Genomic DNA, 24,368 nt, shown 5'->3' with positions numbered 1-24,368 from the left:
AAAGGCCAATATTACTCCAAAACAAACAGGGAGTCGGAGATCTAATGCACGCTGATATACCAACATCTATCCTAGACATCCTCTCCAGAAGACAAACACATTGATCCTGTGCATATCTCACCTGTCGCTTTCATGAGAGCTACTCTACCCAAACAAAGCCACATATCCTTGGACAGAGATCAGACGTCCTGTTTTTATGGCTGTCCTCCCTCCCCCCCCCCCCCCCCCCCTCTCTCTCTCTCTTTCTCACCCTTGCTTCCTCTCTCCTGTGATGGAACCCCTGATCCAGCACCGGCTCCCAGCATGCCATCCACACGCACAATGAAAGAAACGGAAGCACTCTTGTTTTTTCCCCTGCCTTGTTCCACCGGATCTCCAGGCCTCGTCTTCAGTTTCTCAGCCCTCGGCAGTCGGCTCGTAGCATCCTTGGCCACGAAGGTGTCCGATTCACAAACAAGCCCTGCGTGTGTCCGCATCCGCATCCACATCCGCGTCCGCAGGTCTCCAGGAGTCCGCAGCCACGGCCAGTGTCATTACAGGGACAAGGGCCACACTGGTAACCCAATCAGCTCAGAGACAGCGCAGTGTCATGGTCTATCAGGGAATTGAGTTAGCTTGTTGCATCTGTAGCAGGCTGGCCGAGGGTGGCGCTCACAGATTTCACACAGTGGCTGGGGCCGAAGCAGCTTCAACATGGATTTTTTATTTACATCTGTCTTGCTGTTCTTTGTTTTGCACTAGGTCATATAATTAACAGTACTACATTGATACCCCGTTTGGTAAATGTCTATTGACATAACTCATCTATGAGGGAACAAATTCGAAGCAGTCAAAACTGTAGTTTGTAGATATTGAGCTCATGCAGTTTGATATGAGATTATAGCACAGGAACCAATACCCTTTTGAAAACATCCTGTCAACATCTTTTTTAAAAATGTATTTTAGGTAATAAATCTGAAAGATGTTTACAGAAGCAATTAAGACCCCACATCACATAGGCCACATATGACCACAATCATTTTGTGCAACATGGAGCAATAATTGGTCCAGTGTGATTCATTAAAATATTGCTCTCTCAGTGACATAAATGCAGTAGCTCAGACATAGTCCATATGTTTAACTGCTACTTAATTTCCCACACACTTTGTCATAATGCTTCTACGTGACAGAGTAAAGAGTCTCTGAACAAGACATTAACTTTCATTTGATAGTTTCTTTGAGGTTTCAACTACCCAGATTGTATTGTTTCTGATCCCCAAAAAGATTACATCATGAATGTGAGCTGGTTAGGAATATGGTTTTTGGGTATGCTACCATATCAACATACTATTCCTCCATTCCATTAACTGTTAGAAGCACTCCAGTCCAGAAAGTCTAGCATTGAATTTCAGTTCTGTCTCAAGAATTTCTGTGAAACTGTAGACTGAACTTTTTCGCCGGACAAAAAATGCAGAAACTCTATCTTCTCGCTGGAATTCACTAGAGCGCAGCAGCACGGGCCATTTTGCAAAGTTTGCCCCTAGAAGACGGCAACCGGGCCCAGTGTTTACACCTTTGAAGATTGGAGGAAATTGAATCGCCTGTGACATCATGCCGGATGCAGGAGGACTTTAATGCTCAATGTCCAGGCACTGACCACATCACAGCTCCGTAGGGGCGAACAGGCTACCACTGCAGCTCCCCTCTCTAATCTGTCTCTGGCTAATGGGAAACACATGGCCGCCCGTAATGGCGGCAGAGCGAGCGGGGGCCTCTGCCACATGCACACCACAACCGTGCTTGCTTGGCTCCGGCTTGTTGAGGCGGCCATCCGGCTTGCTCCAGAGTCGTAGAGGAGACTACAGCAACTCTCACCTGGAGTCATGAGAAATGGATAGGTTGTACTATTACTACCAAATGAGACTCAGGTCAAGAAGACCAATGACCTAATGGTTCATCTAAAATGGTTACTGTCCACTCATGTGGACAGTTAATGTATGATGCATGATACTGATAAAAATCATGACATTTACGCTATTCTTCATGTTGGTTTTGAAATGTAAAGATGAGCAGAGTCAGTGGCTGGGAACCGTTCTATTCTCCCTTTGAGTGTGGAGAGAGAGAGAGAGAGAGAGAGAGAGAGGTCCTCAGCCTGCCTTTGGAGTATGTGAAAACTGAAACCTGGAGCCAACGCTCTGCTTCCTTCCTCTACACAGAGAGAAAGAGGGAAGAGGGGGGAGGACAGAGTCAGAGAGAAGGAGAGGAAGAGAAGGATGAGAAAAATAGAGAAAAAAAGGGAGGGGGCTGTCGGGGGAAAGGGAGAGAAAACTGGAGGGAGAAAAAGAGAGCGAGAGAGAGTTTGACCTGTTTTCCATTAGACCCAGATCCTCTTTAATAAACTCGCTAAGGAATTATGCTGACAAAGGGGAAAAAAGCACAGCAATTTAGAGGTGCAGACAACAGTCACCCAAACCTGATTATCCGCGTCTAAAGCGTAATAATAAAGATAGGAGATTATTCCATAGTCAAAATATAGAGGGGGCTTGGATACGCTTTCCAGCACTTAACCTATCCAATACAATATCGGGGTTCAAGAAAAAGAAGTTATATAAGCTATTCATTTCTGTTGACTCCCGTTCCATGTTGCACAGCAGAGCTTTTCATGCTTGAGTGTGAAGTAGTCTTGGGTGGTGATGTTGAACTTTAGTACTGTTTAGAATGAGCTTGGCAACTGCATGATATTGGATTGGTCAGTCTTAAATCATGGTATGAATAGCCTAAACGTCGCTTGAAATAATATGATTCTGTAGATCCGTGATTGCATAGCCATTTCCTGGGTTGAAAACTGACCTCAGCATTTTGTGGTTTACTTCAAGGAGAAGAGCCAAATGCTTTTCCAGTAAATGTGGTTTTATGGCAATGGTATGCATAAGCATATTGGGATATTTAGCCAAGATAATATAGGGTAATAGTGCGGAATAACATGCTTTTGACTTGAATGCTACAACATTCGAAGATCCATTAAATAGGCTGAAACAAACCAAAATGACCCATGACTTTGCAGCTATAAAACGGACCAAAAACTCTTCACAACAAAAAAAGCAGGAGAAGCTCAGGCTCAGGCCTAACTGGCCTCCAGCAAGGGTGCTAAAATACTGAGATGTGAGCTTATCCTTTATGTGTCATGTTACTGTAGAATGCAATTTAAAACTATACTTTTTTTCCTTGTGGGAAGCAGTTTAAATGTACTTGCGGGTGGAAGTTTAAGTTCCGACCATAAGATCCTGATTTAGTTTGTGACTCTTAAGGGATCTTCTATAGAAAACTCAAACCTTTGAATCCCCTCCACAGTCCATCGTCTGGAGTTTCACACTGAACACTCTGATAGCACAGCAATCATGAAGTAAACTAAACATACCAGGGCTGCTTTCATGTAATGACTTTATCCAATTGTTGGTATTTGTTGGTAAATAAAGTAACAGCAACAAATAATTATAATTATAATAAACACGAGGTCCTTTTAAGTGAAACTTTATCCATGCTTCTTTCTGCTTTGCATTGCAGAAAATATTTGTCTTTTTTTTCCTTCACTCATAAATTTCTTTTCCTCCACTTTTTTTTCTTCCTCCTGGAGCTGAAATAGCTACCAGATGTGGATGCAATCTGTTCCCGTTGCCATAACAACAAGGGGATCTGAATAGGCCTGTGGCCCTGGGTTTTGTTGGCTGGATTACAGGTCCCAGTCTTAAGATCTGGTTGTTTCTGTAGAACTGGCACTTGATTATGGGCCAAACTTTGAGAATATGTTTGGACTGGCAGTCAACATGTCATTTCATCCCCTCCCCCCAACCCCTACTCAACTGCTGCTCACGATTCTCCCTCCCCCTCTTTCCACAAACAACCCCCTGCCATATCTGGAAGTTATCATGTATAGCCCCGGTGTTTGTCTTTTTAATACCCGCTACAATTCATACAACCCCACTTGATATCACCTACTTTTTTTATTGTGGTGATGTGAGTCCATCTAAGTTGAATGAAATGGAGGAAAATACTAAGCTTTGTCTGAAAACACCCAGGGTCTACTGAAAACAATGTGCATTCCTGGCTAAAGCACATCCATAACTTGTGCAGAGCATACTGTAAGCAGACCCAAAGGACAAAGTTACTCTGTGCAACTCAACAGTGCTCCAGTTGCTACCACCTTAAAAGCAATTCACTGATTTCAGTGCTCCAGAACTATCCGCAGATCATCCCTCATTGTGAAACAGGGCTCTGCACGCAGGTTCTGCAGTGGTCGTTCGGAAGGTCTGCTGGGTCGTCGACCGCTGCGTCCCACATGGTCAGCTCTCGCGGTCCGCAGCCTCATGCAACATTTGTGGTCTTTGTTTAGTCTATGTCAAACCCTGAAAAAAAAAATCTGACCCCCCTCCCCCCTTAAAAAAAAAAAAGAGAAGAAAAAAAAAAAAGACAGCCATGTAAGTGGGGCGCCATGTCAGCAGAGCCAGCCCAAAAGTCTCAGCCCCCGAAAAAAAAACCTCTCCTCCTCTCTGGATTCAATTACAGGTCACATGATCTGCATGCGCCTGCGAGGGCACTGGGCTGCTGTTGCGGCTCCCGCTGCTGCCGCTGCCGTTAGCCCGCTTGCTGGCTGGTGACCGTGCCCCCTTTTCCCCCCTCCGAGTGAGGGAGCACAAATATGTGGCGCATGATGCATTAACTGCAGGGTCCCTGCGCACAGACCCCTGACTGTTCCCCTCATGAAAGGCCGCCTTGTCCCTGAAGTGGAGGCCGGCCGTGGCTCGCTCTTCCTTTGATGATCCTGTGTGTGACCGTGTGCTAAACCTCACTCTAGAGACACGGAGGAGACAAGCAAGAGAACAGGAGAGCTGGAGAGAGAGAGAGAGAGAGAGAGAGAGAGAGAGAGATGGCGCTGGAGGATCCTGGACTGCTCACACTCTGTAATAGGTCCAATCAGCTACATGTTTTGTTTTATTTTCATGAAGTTACTTAGGAACAACACATCTTCAAGAAGGAAACACAATAGTAATTGAAATACAGATACTGTTTTTGTTGGAAGTGTGTTAGAGAGAGAGATAGAGAGAGAGAGATGTTGTTGCAGGAGAGAGAAGAGAGGTGGTTTGAAAGAGGCTGCAGGGAGGGTTACCAAACCAAACCGGAAGCTGTGAAATATCAATTACAGCTCGAAGGAGCTCAGCTGGGAAGGAGGGAGCCACGCAGAGCTGTGCGCTCTGACCATCAGTGTGTAGGTGATCTCATCACATGAATTTCGATCACAGCCCCTGGCGATGACCTGCATGCATCGGTAATCATGACTTAACAACCAGTTCTACCTACACAACAAAAAATTGCAGAAACGGCTTTCCAATGTAACCAACTGCACCATTAACAAGGTGTGAGTAAGTCCAATTGCTAAACATTTAATTTTATTTTCTTGAAGTAACTGAGGAACAACACATTTACAAGAAGGACACACTGTAAAATGGAAAGTAATGATGTTAACATACCCAAGGTTACTGGTAAAACTGAACGGCTTACTTTTGTTGTGCCGGTAAACAGCAGCTGGGCCAGTTGGAAAGATTCTCTTTTCTTGTTTCGAGTAAAACCTCAGTCCTCAAAATCTCATATCGGACTTCCAAACATTTACAATCGAGCATGTTTTCACATAGACATTTGTGCAAAATCATGTATAACTGGTCTTGTCGGAGTGAGTTATTTGAAAAAAGGCAGTTTTAAATAAATGCAGTGGACCATTAGGAAAGTGAGATATGAAATGACCAATCATTTATCTCTGCTTCATGCAGTTCATTGCCCAAGGAACAAGAATCTCCACAGAAAAATGACAAAAATAATCTCACAACCACTAAAACGTCTTGAGTATACTGTAAAATCATATTCAATTTTTGTACCTGATGTTTATATATAAAACGAAGAAACAAAACAAAAAGAAATAAAGAAAAATGAAAGCCAGTTCATTTAACGTTAAAATAACATGAGATAGCAAAAAATCACATAAGCACAGCTTACAGACATAGACAAAATATTATTACAAAATATTTTAACGTAGAAAAATAACCATTATAAAGACTAAATAATTGTACCATTATAGAAAACAGTTGCAACCATAGTAACAACAATTTTTTCCTTTACATCCTTAGCACGTGGTCGTAATATCATACTGCTGTCTGTACACACTGACACTCACTCTTACTATTTCATTCGGACGATGCAAAAGACATTATAAAACACCTAAATACATTGCATCAAAACTCAAAAAGCCTCCAGTTTTCTTCTAGTTTCATTCTAGTATTTGATTCTAGTCCTCAATTTAATAGAAAGGGTATTCCTGGTCTCGGAATAACCCACAAGTGCTTGTTAGGCCCATAACTCTGAACATGATGTGTTGTTCCATAATTACATAGTATGATAGACTGAGGGGAGACAATATGCGCAGGAAACCGCTCCGAGGAGACAGTCATCGTCTAAGCATGCACGTGGCCGGCATTCGAGAGATGGTGCACTCGTACCATTCGGTGTCATCTTTTGCATAGGAAACAGTAACAATATTAACATCAATACCTGGGTTTTGAACAGTTTTGGCAGTTGTACAGACATATTTGACCTTTGATGTTATTATTACCTTATGCCGACACAATGAAAGATACATTTTTGAGAATCAGTGGTTCAAGTGAACAAGCTGAATAACAGGGCATATATAGATGAGTAGAACAAATTAAATCACTGGCTTTGAGCCTGTCCTTCACTATTATTATGAACAAAGTCATACATCTTTACACACGTGTGTGTGTGTGTGTGTGTGTGTGTGTGTGTGTGTGTGTGTCAGTGTGTTTGTAGGGGGTTTACTTGGGAATGCCACCCTTGGTTGAGTAATAGCAACCACAGTTGAAGAAGTCTGGAACCGCCACAGTAATGCTATCTCAACGCCACCAGTCATTTAGATAAGCTCACACAGGACCGTCACACACAGTCAGTCTCAGCTTGAAGAGGAAAGGGCACTTTTGACTAAAACCTTACACCGCTTGAGGGCACATCTTGTGATAATTCTAAGGCACTTTACTCTTAAACTGCAAGGTCAAGAGTTCCAGTGTGGCTCTGTTGATTGCACTGCCTTGGCACAGACCGCCGTACGTGAGAGTTTGACAGAAAGGTTATTTTTCACATCTCCTTATGCAAGGCATCATGTGGTCTGAGGGAGCTTGACAGTGGGATCATGATGGGCTCTGGCTCTCATTTCAGCAGGGCCATACTGAAGCATGATTTATCACAATTAAATTGCAGTGTGCTCTTTGACCTAAAGAAAATGAAATGCCAATCATGGGTGAAGCTACCATTTTAGGGATGACAGAGAGCTAACCTCAAGCCCCACAGGTTGTTCATCTCGCTAAAGACTGTAATTATGGAGCCAAATAAGTTTCAAAGTCCCAGTATTAGCCAAACTTTGTTGTTGTAAATACATATGGTCTATAGATTACAACAAATGGAATTTAACCCTATATATATATATATTGAATATGATCAGGATCTGGATTGGGCAAAGTCAAATGTGTCTGCATTACCAGTACCGTCTTTGAATAGGCTGGTAGCCGATAAACAAAATCTTTAAATACTTTGTTTTGCATAAACCACCTTGAAAGTGCTGGATACTGCAGAACTCCACAAAACATAAGACTTATGCCACTGTCTTTGAACACAGATTAGAACACCCATCAAAAACATACCTTGTATAATAGGAGAGTACAGAATATGCTAAATGAACTGCTTATAGTTTGCATACACTTGAATTTATAACATAAAACCAAGCTTATAACATTACCTCAAAACCCATGTACATATTAATACTATATGGTAAAGCATTCCTCTGTGTACTCTCCACTCTACCTCGAGAGTAATGTTTGCTTCAGGTATGTCCTTGACCTTGAAAAAAAATTCTTGTTTTGTGCTCGTTTACTTGAACACTATAACAGTCATTTGTTACTAATGAGAAAAAAATGGCCTGTGTGGTTCATTGAGCAGCTCCATTGAGACTGAACAGCACTAATTGTTTTTCACTACTTGAGGTGGCATGATAGCTGTCTTTGGAGTGGTTTTGATCTCGGCGTCAGGGGGGTTACCCTCCTTGCCTTTCTTCCTGGGGGGCTTTTTGATGGGGGTCTTCTTGGGTGTTGAGTCCCCTGCCACCTCCACAGTCTTAGAGCCGTTCATGCTCGGCTGTTTGTCCGGGCCCCGGGCCTCCGGGATCTCTGCTGTGTCCGTCACAGGCCCCACCATCTTGTGCAGGCTGCCGGTGGTGGGCAGCAGGGGCTTGGTGGAGCCTTGCTGTGCCCCGCCGACCGTGCGCTTGGCCTTCTGGGGCGGGGTGGGCTTTTCACGCTGCGCCTGCGGAGTGGATAGCCCGTTGGTCTTGACCCCCACCAGGCCATCGTTGCGGTTGATGGACTGGGTCTTCTCCTTCAGCTGGGCGGCCAGCAGGGTGGCGGCCTCTGAGTTCATGTGCGGGTGCATGATTTTTGGGCTCTTGGGCGGCTCCTTGGGGGCCTCCTCCTTGGGAGCCTTCTTCTCCGAGTGGAAGTTGCTGATCTTCTTCAGAGCGTTCTGCACCACTCCGTTGATGTGCTCCCTGTGTTCCTCAGCCGTGCGGCCCTTGTGAGGTTTGCCCTTGCTGGGGGAGTCCCCCCCTCCCTCGGGGACTTTGCCCTCCTGGCTCTTCTTGTCTTTGGTCTTCCCCGACTTCTCCCTGCTCCTCTGCTTCTCACCACACTCTGACGATCCTCTCTTCTTCTCGCTGGGCGGGGTCTCCCCCTTCCCTTTCTCTGGTTGGTTGGTTCCCACTGCACTGTGGATCCAAGAGACCTTGGGTTTGGTGGAGGGATCAGGAGGCCGGGGTTTGGTCCTCTCGGGAGACGGAGGCTTGCCGTTCCCTTTAACCTCCCCTGCGCTGCTGTCCTCGTCCTCCTTAGATTGCTTGGAGAGGCGGGCGATGCAGGCATAGAGGGCCACAGCGGTCGACTCAGAGCCACTGGTGGAGCCCTCGCTGTCTGTGGACTTGAGCAGAGGCTGATCGCTGCCGTCACCGGCGCCTTGCTTGGCCGGAGTGGTCTCTTTGAGGGATGTGTATTCGCCAGCATCATCCTCGCTGGACGCCACTGTGCTTTCTGCTACCGGGGCGGGACTACTCTTCTCATTGCTATCTCCACAGGTCTCTGTGGAACGAGAGGAAAAAATGATCACATGAAGAAACAGGTAACTGCAGAGCCATTAGAGGAGAGATTTCAAATGCAGACTTTTTCACAGTGGTTTTGTCATATCAGCAGGGGTGTTTCGTCTGATACAGCAAGTGGAAATTATAACACTAATCTGTTCAAGTACTGCAGGTCTATTAAATGGGCATTTTCATCAATTAACTCACAGCTATGTCAGACTTTATCAACATGGTGATAACAAAAAAATGGATGCCTCTGAAATTAATGTAATTAATTTGTCATTTGTTCTGCTTAATTAGGATTGATATGTTGGATAATATCAGAGACACATGCAATTAGTTCCAATGACTGGAGCTGAGATAATGCTTCACTGAAGCACGAGTCAATGGTTTCATTTAGAAGACGCAAAACGGCAGAAAGTCATAAGAGAGAGGCATAACTCTGATCCTGAGCACAGAAGCACCACAGGGGTATGTCCCCAGCCCCCTCCTCTACTCCTTCTTTAAACATGACTGTTCCCCCATCCAATACCATTGCCAAATTTGCCAATGACACCACCAACATAGTTGGACTAATCGCAAACAAGCAACAATGAAACAGCGTACTGGGAGGAGGTTTGACACCTGGCTGAGGGGTGTTCCCATGACAGATGATAATAGATTTCAGAAGATCAAGGTGGATTGAGCACTCTGCCCTCTGCATAGGAGGGGAGGAGGTAGAGAGGGTGGAACACTTCAAATTCCTGGTAGTCTACATCACGGCAGATCTCACGTGGTCCGCAAACGTCTCTCCCCAGGGGAAGAGGGCCCAGCAGAGATTATAGCTAAAACAGTCCCACCTCCCACAGCGGATCCTGGTGACCTTCTACCGGGCTACCACTGAGAGCCTCCTGCTCTACTGCTGCACAGTGTGGTACGACTGGGGTAGGTGGCTCAGCAGGCCATTGGGACTACACTACCATCTCTGAAGGACATTTACACTGGCCGACTAAGAGAGAAAGACAGCTGTATCATAAATTATCTAAGCCACCCTGGACATTGTCTGTTCGACCCTCTCCCCTCTGGAAGAAGTTACAGGACCATCAATTGCAATAACAACAAATAAAAACAGCTTCTTGCCAAAGACTGTAACCTCTGTTTTCCCTCCACTGCCAAAGACCCTCCCAACACACATACTTTCACATTCATTAAGCACTAAGCATTTTATGGACCTACTTACTCATAATGCACATACGGCAGTTTTTTACCCCATATGCTGTTACCTCTCACTCTGTCTCCTACCACTACTGTATTGTTTAAGGCCACTTCTATTGTTTTAATCGTTAATCGTTGTACATTTGTTATAATTGTTTTGGTTTTATTACTGTCTCCTTGCGCTGCTCCCTGCTAAAGATTTAGATTCGATTGTTAGTTTAGAGGCCATTAGAACAATCTAATCTAAATCAAAACAGAGAGAGACATAAATGAAGCAAGATGCTAAATGCAAATAAATGGAGAAGGAAAGAAAGAAAGAAAGAAAAGGCAAGGACTTTTCAGAAAACACCCCCCCTATAATTTACTCATGGCTTGGCCCTGTGCCACGTGCTGACTTTACCATCCATGCCATTTCCTGTTTGTATATTCAAGCACACACAGGGCACAGGGTTTGAGGCCATGGCCTATCACAAGCTCGATCTGGCTCTATGATGGTATCCCTTAAAGTAGGTCATGCCATAATTGCTCTGAAACTTCAACCCACCCGTCCTGATAGCCCAGATAACTTGGTCGAATGCTAACAACAACAAAAAAGTGCTATCTCTGCGCACTAAGCCTTCCCATTGGGACTCACCTTCGTGGGGGATGCAGTACACTGGGCCGTCCTCACTGGTCTCAAAGGACGAGAGGGATTCCTGGTCGGACCAGGAGGGGGAGTGCGGCTCGACCTCGGACGGGGGCTCGATGAAGCTGCAGTTGAAGGTGTTCTCTGGATCATGGTGAGCTACTACACGGTTGAACCAAGGGAAAAAAAACAAGGAAAAAAAGAAAGTAAACAAACACAGGGGCAGGGGGTCAGTTAAAGTAAGCCCAAAGAAGACTTGCTACGTTCTTAGTGAAACAATGCCTCTTTCAAACATGACCTTTTTACATGCTGCCGATAACAGTTTAGAATTTTAGTCGCCGAGAGACTGTGAGAGAGACAAGTAGCTGTAGTGGAGTGAAGTCGGCCTGTAATCAAGGTGTCATCATTGGAGTGTGAGCTGGGCTAAGAGCGGCAGCCTGTGCCTCCCAAGAGTCTGCTGAGTGCTCTCTCTCTCTCTCTCTTACTGCCTAATGTAGGTCACAGCTTTTTCGCCCGGGTGAAAGCTCTTTCCTCATGCTTAATGCTAGGGCTTTCTGCTGGCCTACAGAATGGGGACGGCTGTGGGATGCCTGTGGTTGAGGAGCGTCTAAATCCCTGCTGAGATCAGGAGAGGAGAAGAGGCAACTTTTGACTTCAGCGTTATTGCGCGTGACTCCAGCTGTCCCGCTCTCCGCTAGAACGTGCCAAAGGACGCCGCCTCTCTCTGTAACCGAACTGGACATTGCTCTCCTGAGGGCAAATCTACAAAGAAGCAGTCGTGACAAAAAGTGTCCTTGTCTTATGGTGGGTTAAACTCAGTGGGGAAAAGAGAATAATTGTCATTTTATTATTCTTTCATAAGTACAACAAGTCTTCATTAAATGACCAAGTAGCGATACATCTTTGCATGTGTTTTTTTGCAAGACCTTTTGACAACCTAATTGATAGCATTTGAATAACAGTGACCCATCTTCAGCAAACAGCAATGGCGGCATGACAAGAGGCAGAGAACACAGTCAGCGTCTTTGTTCCGTTGGGTATAAGAGCACTAGACAACTGGTGCCCCATAAAGAGGATCCAGACAGGGCGCTGGGAGAGGAGCGCCACTGGGAGCCCAACCCCTCACAGTGGCCTATACACACAGGCACATTTTTGGCCAGCCAAAACTACATAGTCGAATGCCCCCATTCCCACCCCAGCTGCTTGGGACAGCAGGTGGCCCCAAGTCCCCTAGCAGTTTTTATGGTATGCGGGGGCAGGGGGTAGTAGAGAAGGTTTTAAACACCCCAAGGCAGATTGAAGCCTTTCAAAATCACAGTAAGCCTGTCCCTTTGTGCATCTGGAGAACATTTGGATGGGGTCAGCTATTTTGGTGCAGAGGGAAAACTAATTACTCAGGAAAACATTGACTAACTTTCAGACAATGTGAGTCATCTTGTTTCAAATGAGGATGAGATTCATGAGCTTGAGATTGAAAAAGCTATGAGTCATAAAGACAGTGTGTGTGTGTCTGTGTGTGTGTGTGAATGTGCCGCATTGGTATGTGGGGGAGGGGGCATGTTTTCGCCGATTTTGTCTTCTACATGTTTTAGAACTGGTGCCACATTGAACTAAACACAGGTCTGACTCAAGCTGGACACTTCCTGTTTCAAGCTTCTCATTTCTTGCCCCTAAGTAGTAACCCCTTCTCTCTCTGTGGAATGCACAGGTCTTAGGTGTCCCTCAGAGAGTAGAGTTACACAGAAGAGGAGTGCTAGACTTCAGTGCAGCGGGTGGCCAATGAGACGAGCCACGCAGCATGCTCTGAACAGGAAATGGGGGTGTGTGGGGGGCGGTGGGTGTAGAGTTAGAGTGAGGGAGAGAGTGTGTACGAGAGAGAGAGAGAGAGAGGGAGAGAGAGAGAGTGTGTGTGTAAGAGAGAGAGAGAGAGAGGGAGAGAGAGAGTGTGTGTGTAAGAGAGAGAGAGGGAGAGAGAGAGTGTGTGTGTAAGAGAAAGAGAGAGAAAGAGAGACTCTTCCTCTTCAGTCAAAGCTTTTTCAGAAGACGAGATATTGCATGCAGCAAATTTCAGCGGCAATTCCAGTTTCGTTCTGGACCTTTCGTGTAGAAAAATGTGTTCGGGTAGCTCTGTGTCATGAGATCTCGGCTGATTTGTTATCGGGGTCGTGCTGACGTTATGGGATTTCTTGCTTTGTGACATGTGGATGAAAGAGCTTGTTTGTCTGAGACGCTGACTGTTTGACCCCCTTACAAAAATTCGTTTTTTATTGCCCCAACATGGTGCTTATTTGCTTTCTACTCGACAGCTTTTGTAACCTTAAGTATTTTATTAAGGCAACAAACAAGCACTGCAATTCAAATTCTGTCCTGCACTGCCATGCCAAGGACATCTTTTCACCGAAGGGGCCTAAACTTCAGCATAGTGAAAAAACACAAGCCTCCCTATACTTAACCACTCCCTAAATATACACTGCACAAGAACTGCAACATAACGAAAATATTCAGTGAGATGCACAATGGTCTCATTAAAAAAAATCATGTAATTTCTTGGAGGGTGTGGTGCCAATAAAACTAGATCTGGGCTTAAAGAAGCATTAAACAGGCACAGCCCCACTAGGCTTTTTGTCCTGATATAGCGCTGAGGAGCAAAACAGCTGAGGCAAATGTAACTGGCAGTGCTTTAACAGATTCAAATGTGCCACCTGGAACTGAATGTATTCCAGCTACACTATGCTACCCCTGGATTCAAGATCTGAAAGTATGTTAAAATGTGGTGTGCGTATAAGAGCTACATTACCCTCTGCCCCCTCTCAACGTAAGCGAAACGCCTTGTGTCTGACATTTGCTGATTAAACATTCTGAATTTAAACCATTTTTTTTTTCACACCAGCTTTTTGGCATTGCAGATGTATTTTACAGACAGGTTCAAACCAAACACTCAGACAGGCTGCAAATGTGACTCTACCCCCCCCCCCCCCTCCAATACTAAAGAGGGATCTGGCAAGCACGAGCCCTGCAACCACACAGCCTCCTTAGAGAGCAGGAGCACCAGGCTCCAGACACAGTGTAGCCTTTGATAAAGGATCTCCAAGCACTCTACCCCCCGGTCCAGAGGTGGTTTAATAAGGACTGGGAGGGAGCAAAAAAAAAGAAGAAAAACGAGCGAGGGAGGGGGAAAAAAACGACTGTGTTTAAGACTGAAATAATATGAGCACATGGCATTCGTGAGAGCCAAGAATAATAATATGGCCTTCGACCAGTGCGTGCCTTTCCGATGAAACGCCATAGACATTAGGTAGCCGCAGTACACTTTTCAACTGTATCCATGGGCTCAGGGTTATTTCCGAAGGAGCCTACCGTAACGGTGCGACTCTGTCTGCCTGTAATTTATCGTGCGGGGTACACACACTCTGACGTTCTGCTGGTGACAGGTAAACACTGGACTTTGTCACTCGTTGTAAACACCATAAACACAACAGACAGGGTAACTGTGCCGGGGCCCTTTTGGCAGCCGTGTGTGTGTGAGTTTGGACATACCGACGACTTTGGGCAGCTTCTGACGACGTAATGGAATCCGCGGCAGCTTGGTGCTGATTCGGCTGAAGCGACCGCAGAGGAGACGCTTGGCCTTCTTGCTGCTGGTGGAATTATCCTGGTCTGGGCTGGGAAAGAGAGAGATGTGTTGAAGAAGAAGAAAAAAGAAGAAAAAAGGACCAGTTTTAACTTCTGCATCAAGGCTCGGCGTTACGCAATAAGCCACAGAGTGCACTGTTAACCATAGTGCATTATATTACAATGAAACTCAATGCTCTCGTGCTCTCTTTCCTTCCTTCTCTCTCTTTCTCTCTTTCTTTCACACACACACACACACACACACACACACACACACACACACACACACACACACACACACACACACATTTGACTTCAGTCTGGTGAAGAAAAGCACACATAACATAGAGACTAGAGAGAGACACATGTCTCCCTGTCAATCAATCAGAAAATCGATGGAATCATGTTACCACCCTTCACGGCTGGTAAACAACACTTTCCTGGCACTTTTCCCCTGTCGCCTGTCACTCACTTGATGTCACCTTTGTTGTGGCAGAGGCAGCAGCAGCAGAGCAGGCAGAGGAGCAGCACTAGGAGGAAGGCCACCAGCGACCCGGCCGCAATCACTCCCATCCGCTGGTTGGGCTCTGGGAAGAATGAGAGAGAAAAAATAAAGAAGAGAAAAAAAATAACAGAGGGTGTGCCAATCTGCTCCCAAGACTGCCAGTCACACACTGCCAATCTGCTCCACACACAACCGTATGCCAACAAACCCTCTTGGGCTCCGTCACTTGGGTTTTGTGGTACTGTACAAAGTTTTCCTCTCATATATAGTACCTGGAGTTAATGACCCAACATAAAACCTTAGGAGACTTTTAATACCTGTTGTCTTAGTAATAAAGAGTAAGGATTACTGTTGTGCTGTGATGGCACTAAACAACAGGACTGTCTGTATTTGACATTGTCTTTTTTTTCTGAATGAGTTAGCAGGGGGAAATGAAGGGAACAGATCCCCCTAAATAACATGCCTCCGGTTAAATGGCGCATGACTGACCCTCGGCCCCCAATTTAATGGGCAGTGTTTGCTTTTTTCTGTTTGTGAATGTGTTTTTTTTTACTTGTGTGTTTGTGTGTGTTACCATTCATGCTTATGCCTGGATGTACGTTTGGAGACAGATGTGTGTGTGCATGTGTGAGTCTGTGAGAGAGAGAGTGTTGGGGACATGAGTGCGTTCTCTGTGTCCACAGCTGTATGAGGAAAAGGGGGAGAGGTGTGTGGGGGGTGTGTGGAGTGGTTGGGGGATTCAGTGACATCACCACCTCCTGACATGAGCACTGCTGCGCTGAAACCTCTGCTGATCCTGTTCCCCTCAGGATCCCTTTTCCCTTCCTGCAGTCTCTCTCTCCATGCTACCCCCACCACACACGCACACACACACACACACACACACACACACACACACACACACACACACACACACACACACCGGGGCCAGCGCAGGCCCTCGGCCAACAAACACAGCCGTAAAAATAAGACACCGGTCTGGAAACGCCATCAGGCCTCTCTGTGTTAAACCTCGGCTAGAGTCTGCTACAGTGACCTACATACACAAAGACACACCAGACAATGTGTGTCACCAGTTACAACTGTATTTCTCTCCATTCGCAGACTTTGTAAACACTAGACAGAGTTTTTAGTCTTCTGTTTTTTTCTTTTTGGAAAGGGCTGGAAATTGTTTTTTTTAGGTCACAGCGGGGAATTGTATGGTTGGGTGGAGAGAAAGGATCTTCAGTCAGCGTTTTGGGGAGAACTGTTGTAACAACATGCTGCTTGGTGTATCTGGTACCTCAGTTCTTGCCATGTCCTGTTTTCCCATATTCTCTCAGACAAAATTCATTACAAAAACATGGAGGGGAGGATTTCCAACCAATAAGTGTCAAGAGACAATACCGCAAGCCTAGGACTGAAGGACAGTGTAACTGAACCAACATGTTAAATGTGACAATGCATTCTAATAGCCCTTGTGTCGAATTTGTAGCATTTTAATTATGATGTACTGTACATGCTAGTGGTATTGGTTGGAGAGAAGCCATTGGCATGCCTCACTACAGAATATAAGTAATGTATTTATGTCTGTTTATGGTTCCCATAGCAGCTTGACCACTCTGTCTCCGCATGACCATTACGTCTTTCACTTTTAAGCGACAGGCTGTCAAGTAGAGCCAAACAGGAAGTGATGTCAGTAATCGCAAACAGCAAACTGGACTGTTTCGCAGAACTCTCCCATCTTGCTACAGCAGAGGCTTCTGCCTTAATAGTTTTGACCTTCTGCACAGGATAACCAACACTACCTTCCCATTCTCTGACACAATGGAACAAACAGCAAAGAGAGGGAGCCATTAGGGCCGTCACAACAACACTCAAGAATGTTTCAAAGCTATTTCCCATACAGGTTCCACAGCAGTGATGTAATGTATGACCCATTCATCTACAGCCAAAAACGTTGTTTTCCTTACGCAGATTGCAGGCTCCGGACACAGGATCGCAGTTCTTGTCATGGCACGGGCAGGTCTGGGCACAGTTCACTCCATACTGGCCAAAGTCACAGGTGAGGTTACAGCTGAGAAGAGGGGCAAAGGGCAACAAAAGGAGGCTTTTGAATGATGACGTGAATACTGATAGAGTTGTAATGCAGAATAGGAATCTTTAGTAAAAAGGGGAGGAACCAGCCACTCTTGAATCAAAGCTGCACACTGAGCTGACACTCCAGAAGTACTGAATAATACCACGCATATATTAATTTCTTCCACCCTTTGATCTTTGCATGTGGAAAGGTGCACAATGTGAAAACATTATAAAAATATTACTTTGATGAAAAGATAAAAGGCTCAAAAAGTCTGAATCATGAACTTTTTGTATTTTTAAGGGTTTTTAGTTCTCAAACTCATCTTGACAAGAAATGAAACCAGCTGAGACAAAATCATCTACACAATAAATAGTAATGTAACATTCATGCTATTGGACAAATACCAATCACACGTTTGAATGCAGAAAGTGCTTACACTTTATGTTTCAATTAACTAAAAATATGTACAGTTTAAAAAAGAGACTTCTAAACTCAATGTTGTGGCATATTTGTGCTCACTTGTATCTACAGAATGGGCCTTTTACAGCAATGTAAACCAGCTGGTTGAGGCCAATAGTTCCTTAACAGGAGGTAAACAAAAAAGCATACATGTTACTTAATTTACTCTATTTAATCTGTAGGTCTAAATTGGTGTCAATTGGTGTTAGTGCCAGTATGTCCAATCACCAATGTGGTTTTGGGTCTGTCCCTTCCTCATGGTAGTGGCGCACATCAGTCATATTCTCATCAGTAGAGTATGCCTAAGTATCCACACATCAGTCATATTCTCATCAGTAGAGTATGCCTAAGTATCCACACATCAGTCATATCCTCATCAGTAGAGTATGCCTAAGTATCCACACATCAGTCATATCCTCATCAGTAGAGTATGCCTAAGTATCCACACATCAGGGGATTCCCAGGGAAACTACTGATGACTTCTTGCCACCTATTTCATGCAGGGAGACTAGGGATTTTTTGTTCTAGTCTAAGGAAAGCAAGTACACACTAGACTGGTTTTGGGTTGGCCACATTAGGGCTGACTACATTCTTAAACCTCAAAAGCACATTAGGCATGGCTTAAACGGGGTGATTTGGCATTCAAGTGCAAAATACTCTTTCCTGGGATTTTATTAGGTGAAATTTCAGTGACAAAATATGGAGCCCAGACTTAAGAGAGAGTAATGAACAAGCTTAAAAGAGAATAATGGCAACTCACTAAGTCCCATGAAAGCCTGGATCACACAGGCACTCCCCGGTGGCAAAGTGACACTCCCCATTAAAACAGTGGCTGCAGTCGTTCTCACATCTGTCGCCATAGGTGCCATTGGGACAGCGCACCTCACAGCTGCAGGAGAGGAAGGACACAAAGAAAGCTTGTAAACAGGCATTTGTTGTGTCACTGCCTACACACAATTTCTGGTTCTGTCAGTATTTCATTTGACTGGTGGATTTTCATAGCGCTTCTAACTGACCAAAAAAAGCCATTACAGATTGTAACAGTGACAATAACGAGCAGTTGTACCGATCTCCGATCCAGCCGGGATTACAGTGAGAGCATTTGCCATCGATGCGACTGCAGAAATGGCCATCTTTACATGGTGGGCACTCGTCCTTGCAGTTCTCCCCGAAATAGCCAGGGGCGCACATCAGGTCACACTTGGTGCCATTCCAGCCTCGCTCACAGGTGACGCAGCGACCCTCGGTCACTTTGCAGGGCTGCTGCCCTTTGCAGTGGCCACACCTGAGAAAGTGGCCATATTGGTGTAAATGGGAGGAAGTACATTCCTCTGTTTGCAGATGTTTTTCTCCATGGCATGAAAACACAAATAATAACACATGTGTATACATGACATGAATCCATTGGTTCTTGGCAGCTAACAATGGTGATGTGATGTAGGTCTTACAGAATAGTGATAGAGTTTATATTTACCATTCTAGAATCATGAGACATCCTATAAAAATCACTCAATCTGATCTAGACTCAACACTAAAGATAACATTTATAAGAAGTAAAATAACTGTCATGAGTTAAACTGCGTCCTTTGCAAGTATTTTGTGTTTCCCCAGTTCTTGCTCTCACCTGTTCCTGCAGTTCTGTCCGTAGAACCCGGCTGGGCAAGGCTCTCTGCAGAACTTTCCCCGGTAGCCCGGCTTGCAGGTGCACGAGCCGTCGGCCTGGTTGCACTTGCCATGCACGCACTGGCAGTAGCGCTCGCAGTGCTGTCCCCACAGCCGCTCCCGGCACTGGCACCGGCCTGTGAACTGCTCGCACGGACTGCCATTGCACGCACACTGGGTGTTGCAGCTGCGCCCGTACCAGCCCGGTTGGCAGATGCAGCGGCCCGTGGCCTGGTCGCACACCGAGTTGATGGCGCAGTAGCAGCTGTTGGCACACTGTGGCCCCCAGAAGCCCGCATGGCACGTACACTTGCCCGTCTCCTGGTCGCACTTGCCCTTCTGGCAAGCACAGGGCTTCTCGCAGTTGGACCCCCAGCGGTTGGGGTTGCACGTGCATTTGCCCGTCACATCGTCGCACTTCCCGTTAGGGTAACACGTGCACTTCCCTTTGCAGTCTGGACCCCAAAATTGGGTGGGGCACTCTGGCAAAACCAAAATCAACAGATGTTTTTAAGCCAGCTGTCACTCCTAGCATTTCCACAAAGGCAAGCAGTAGGTGCTTTTTGTCATACCTCAGATGGAACACATTTTATCTCTCTTGTGCTTTGATTTCATAGTGTATTGTGTGTGGATATGTGAGTGGTCTTGAATCTAAATAATTCATCAGTGAGGCTGTCTGAGAGAGTGCATGAAAGTTCAGAAAGTGTTTGCTTACTAGTATCACAGCTGGCTCCGAAATATCCATGTCGACAGCGGCACTCGTTGGGCCTGACGCACACCTCGTTCTCTTTACAAGTGAAATTGCCCTCACAAAGAGCTGAGGGGGCAAAAGATGTAACCGAACAAGACTGCGGTCAACACAGTGCAACTTCAAAAGCATCAAGAAATAGCATAGTCAACAAAGGGGGCAGATACGTACGTATGGAGCATTCTTCTCTTAACTGTGCCCATCCACTGCAGCACACAGACTCAGATGACCTGGATAAGAGAATAGATGATCAGTCACAGAAGGGAGTGAGGGGAACAGAGTGCCGCTTGCGATTTTATATCACTCCCATCCCACTCCCCTGTTTGATCTGGGGCGCTTATGTCGGTTTGTGAGGCTTGCAGCGCATATTCGGGACGTCTGCCTGCCACCTGTGACATTTCTTCTAACTTGCATATCACAGATGCTTTACAAACACGTCTCCCAGCGCTGAATCATCGAATACACAAACAACACACACACACACACACACCCACACACAGACACACAAACAATAACACATGTGTCTGCGTTTGGTTTTTCCACCAAACGGGCTCTTTGAAACAGTAACCCATGGAGGTTATGGAACCCAACACATCTATGCGAGGAATGGAATGACTAGCTGCTGGAGGAGAGGCCGTGGTTGGGGCGCGATTAGCTCCCCGCGGGCTTTGTGTTAGTGGGAGACGGAGCGTCGGCAGCACTTTGACAAAACCCAGGCTGCTTGCTTTTTATCTCACGGGTACATTCTCTCTCTATTGAGATACATGGCACACTATAAAGTCCACGTGCTTCCTCCCTCCCCTCTAAAGAATGTGACCTCCGCCGGTCGCCCTCTACACTTCTGTTTCCTCGGGAGCATGACCCCAGCTTTCTGCCAACACCCCCACCCCCTCCAAAACAGTTTGTTTTCCTCTGGTTTCTCCCCCTGTCTCCTCTTACCAGGGGTGTATACAACCACAGCCTCGATTCCTCTGCTTCATTAAAACAGACCACTCCAATGTCATAGGTGCTGGTTCTTTTCATTGCTTATGAGGGCCACTGTGATATGGAGGCCAACATTCAGTTGTTTGGCGTCCAAAGCAGGTAAGGTAAGGTACAGGTAAGGTCCCCTTTTTTGTCAGTATGATGCTCCCTGGAAACCAAACCCACAACAGTAACATTGTAAGCACTTTCTTCTGCTAGTTGACCTGCAGAAGCACACATTTACGTGACATAAAAAACCCTTCATGATGACAAAGCAGGAATAATTCATATACAGTCTTGTGATGACAGTTGTTTTCGATGTTTGAGTTCTCAAACAGATGGCCTTATGTTAGTGAAGAACAACACCGCTGTGGTTGGAGTTAACACCCCTGGGTGTATGTTTTGTGCGCGCGCACATGATCCATGTGTGCTGCATTAACCTACACTGTAATAAAAAAAATCTTCCTAATGAGAACCACCATTTAAAAAGCTGAGGCTGTCAAAATGTTTATGTCTACAAAAGGGCTGAAGAAGGGTGGTCTGAAAATAACTTTTCAATGCCAAGGCCATATAGCTGTGATAAAACAGGGATCACTTCATTGTGGAATGAATAATGCAACCCAAAAAAGAAATAGAGTAGCCATTTAAAATCATTCAACGCTGTATGTGTGACCTTCCGAAACTAAAGAATATTTAGTGACTACAGTTCTGAAAGGGAAATTCTGTGTAACTAAGATAAATGTTTGGTGACTTTCCTGTCACGTCCTACACTGAATGAACTGGGCAAATGGAGAAAAGAAGCCACAAAAATGGAAAATGAAGTCAGGGAGATTTAAAATTGATAGTGAGCTATTTCCTGTCAGGGATTAAGATCATGGTGGGTGGCGCCATGTTTTTTTCCCTCCATCTCCATTCTTGACATGGCTTCAAACTGGGAGTGCTGACACTGTAGCGACAGTTGAGCTGTTGTTAACCCCCCCACCCAACAGTTGGAGGTCTATTTACAAAATTGTTCAGCTTGAGTGTATAAAATTAAATCTAAATTTGATATTATTGGTTCATTAACAAGGTCAACATTCTTCATATTATCCCTTCACAGCACTAGACTCAACTGTTCTTTAGGTTTGTTATCATTACACTGTTGGGCTAAACATGGATAGTGTCCAACGGCACTCAAAATGTCCTGTTTACATAACACAATAGTGTGGCCTCCTAAGTCATGTGATTGAATTACATGGCTTTTATCAAATCTCACAGCATATAAACTGTGCAATACCTGTCAAAGAGTTACGTAATTTCCCCCTGTTTTCACCTTCCACATCAAAGCCAACTCCCTGAGTTTCTTGACCACACTCTTGACCAACTTTCTGGATTTCTTGGCAATGGCTGAGCTACACACACACACACACACACACAAACACACACAAACACACACACACACTCATATTTAGAGAGAGTGAGAGACCTGCCACTGCTTACACTGATGGTCCTCAGTTGTACAGAAATAGGTGCAAACCAATCTCAGCAAAGGACAGAGACAGAGTCTAACAACATCCCTAAAAACCCTTCACTCTACCGCAGAAGCAGAAAACGAAACATTTGTATTTATATTATAAATTGTTGGTCGAAGACCTGTGCCACGACTTCAAGCAGCGGCCTAGAATAATGACGCCCCCTAGAGGATCCTTTTCACGGACTGATGTCCAGATGTGAACATCTGGGTGGCTGCTGAACAGATTGGCAGTATATAAATTAGCTCTTTTTTGCGCCAACGTGCTGTTATACATTTTTTCTTGGGGTCAGTTTCATTAACAAACCAACGCGTTTGAGATAAGAAGTGGTTAACAGATGAAATATTGTAAACACAAAAAAGGCATCGCATAACACTCGGGTACATGTTAGTCAAACCGTTCGTTTTTTGCTTTACATAACAAACAAGAGTAGTTTGTTATGTAGACATAATCTGGGAAGAGTCTAAGAGGTGCGACACAAAGAAAAACTACAGCATCCGTGATTACTTTCCCCAACAGGGTGAACCATTAGTCCATGCATTGCTCTACTTGGTTACACTTACCCTGGCGTTTTGCATACATTCCTACCCTTAGGATTGAGTTCTTGGCTGAAAATCGGAGAAATGAACAAAAACAACACCACGGCAACTGTAAAAATACTTTTCAGTTCCATTGTACAAGAAACAGCATCCTTCCATGCGTCTCTTTTGTCAACCATTCCTTCCAATTAGAAACAAGAAATGTTAACTGATCTTTTTTGCGACCCTCTGTCTTTCTGGGAATAAAATGTACAATCACACACGTCAGAAAAACGTTCATTTGGGTTTTACTTCTCAGAAAGTATTATCCAAGTTCTTCGGAAACAGAAGAAGATATGACGACCGTCTACGCCATGAACGATTAGTGCGAGAGGGTGTAGCAACACCAATCCACAGAGAAGAGGGCGCACAAAAGTTATAAAACCCCAAAGTTTTACTCGTTGCTTCGTTTCCACTTCAGCAAGCGACTCCACCACTGGAATCGTACTCCAATCATTTGTAAAGGCAGCAATGGATAAAGACTTAATCCTTAAAAACTATCCATTAATAGTTTTGCTGGTGTTAAAAAGCTGAAAACTGGCGCCCGTCTTCTTGCAACTTTTTTCAAGATAGGTAGGGATCCAGTAGTTCATTGGAAAATATTGTACATTTGAGCAGACATAGGTATATTATAGACCCTCATTTTCTGAGCGGAAACGGGAGGCGTAAAAATGAATCGTTACGCGTTTGCTTTTTCGTCGCGCTCATTTTCAGGAGTGGCAGAGGGAAATTCCTGATTAGTTACCCTATCCTTGGCCCTGGCTATAGGGAATTAAGTAAGCTTGACTTTCGTGCGCAACAGTTGATTTCTCGGTCTGATGCCACTGAACGAGTGCTACAGGGTGGGTGTGCCATAGAAAAGACGCTTCTTTTTCTTCCCAACCCGAGACTCTCTCATACCCATGCTCCCAAACACTTTCAGCGCGTACAGTCAGGCAGACAGAGATAGTTCAAATCTGTTCTGAAATAAGGAAAATGCAGTTAGAGATCTTCACAGAATGCGTGTTTTTGATAGTGGGCCCAACGTAATTCTAGAATATGACTAATAAACCATATAGGCCTTCAAGGTAAATGTAAATGATTAGGAAGACAACGGCTCCCCCCGCTGTCTCCTTGAGTGAACTTTTAAAACCTCGATGACGATTAACATTGGGTAAAAGGATGGACATAAGGGTGAACAGTAATACATACATATGTTTGCAGCCAACATTGTTAAGAGATACGCTAGGCTC

At 45.1% G+C, this 24,368-nt stretch overlaps 1 protein-coding gene across 1 annotated transcript; it reads right to left on the bottom strand.

Moving 5' to 3' along the window:
• Positions 1–5,406: 5,406 nt before the first annotated feature.
• Positions 5,407–24,232, bottom strand: scarf2 (scavenger receptor class F, member 2). The gene is made up of 11 exons (XM_031570314.2): positions 23,122–24,232; positions 20,256–20,314; positions 20,052–20,153; positions 19,299–19,818; positions 18,741–18,959; positions 18,435–18,563; positions 17,106–17,209; positions 15,121–15,235; positions 14,574–14,698; positions 11,046–11,198; positions 5,407–9,218 (listed from the first exon to the last, which is right to left on the bottom strand). The coding sequence occupies exons 1-11, from the start codon at positions 23,274–23,276 to the stop codon at positions 8,053–8,055; spliced, it is 2,847 nt and encodes a 948-aa protein (XP_031426174.1). The 5' UTR covers positions 23,277–24,232; the 3' UTR covers positions 5,407–8,052.
• Between the last annotated feature and the right edge of the window lie 136 nt (positions 24,233–24,368).

Source organism: Clupea harengus, chromosome 7, assembly GCF_900700415.2.
Source record: "Clupea harengus chromosome 7, Ch_v2.0.2, whole genome shotgun sequence".
NCBI lineage: Eukaryota > Metazoa > Chordata > Actinopteri > Clupeiformes > Clupeidae > Clupea > Clupea harengus.
Note: the sequence above shows the minus strand (reverse complement) of the source record. Positions and strands in the feature narration are given on the sequence as shown.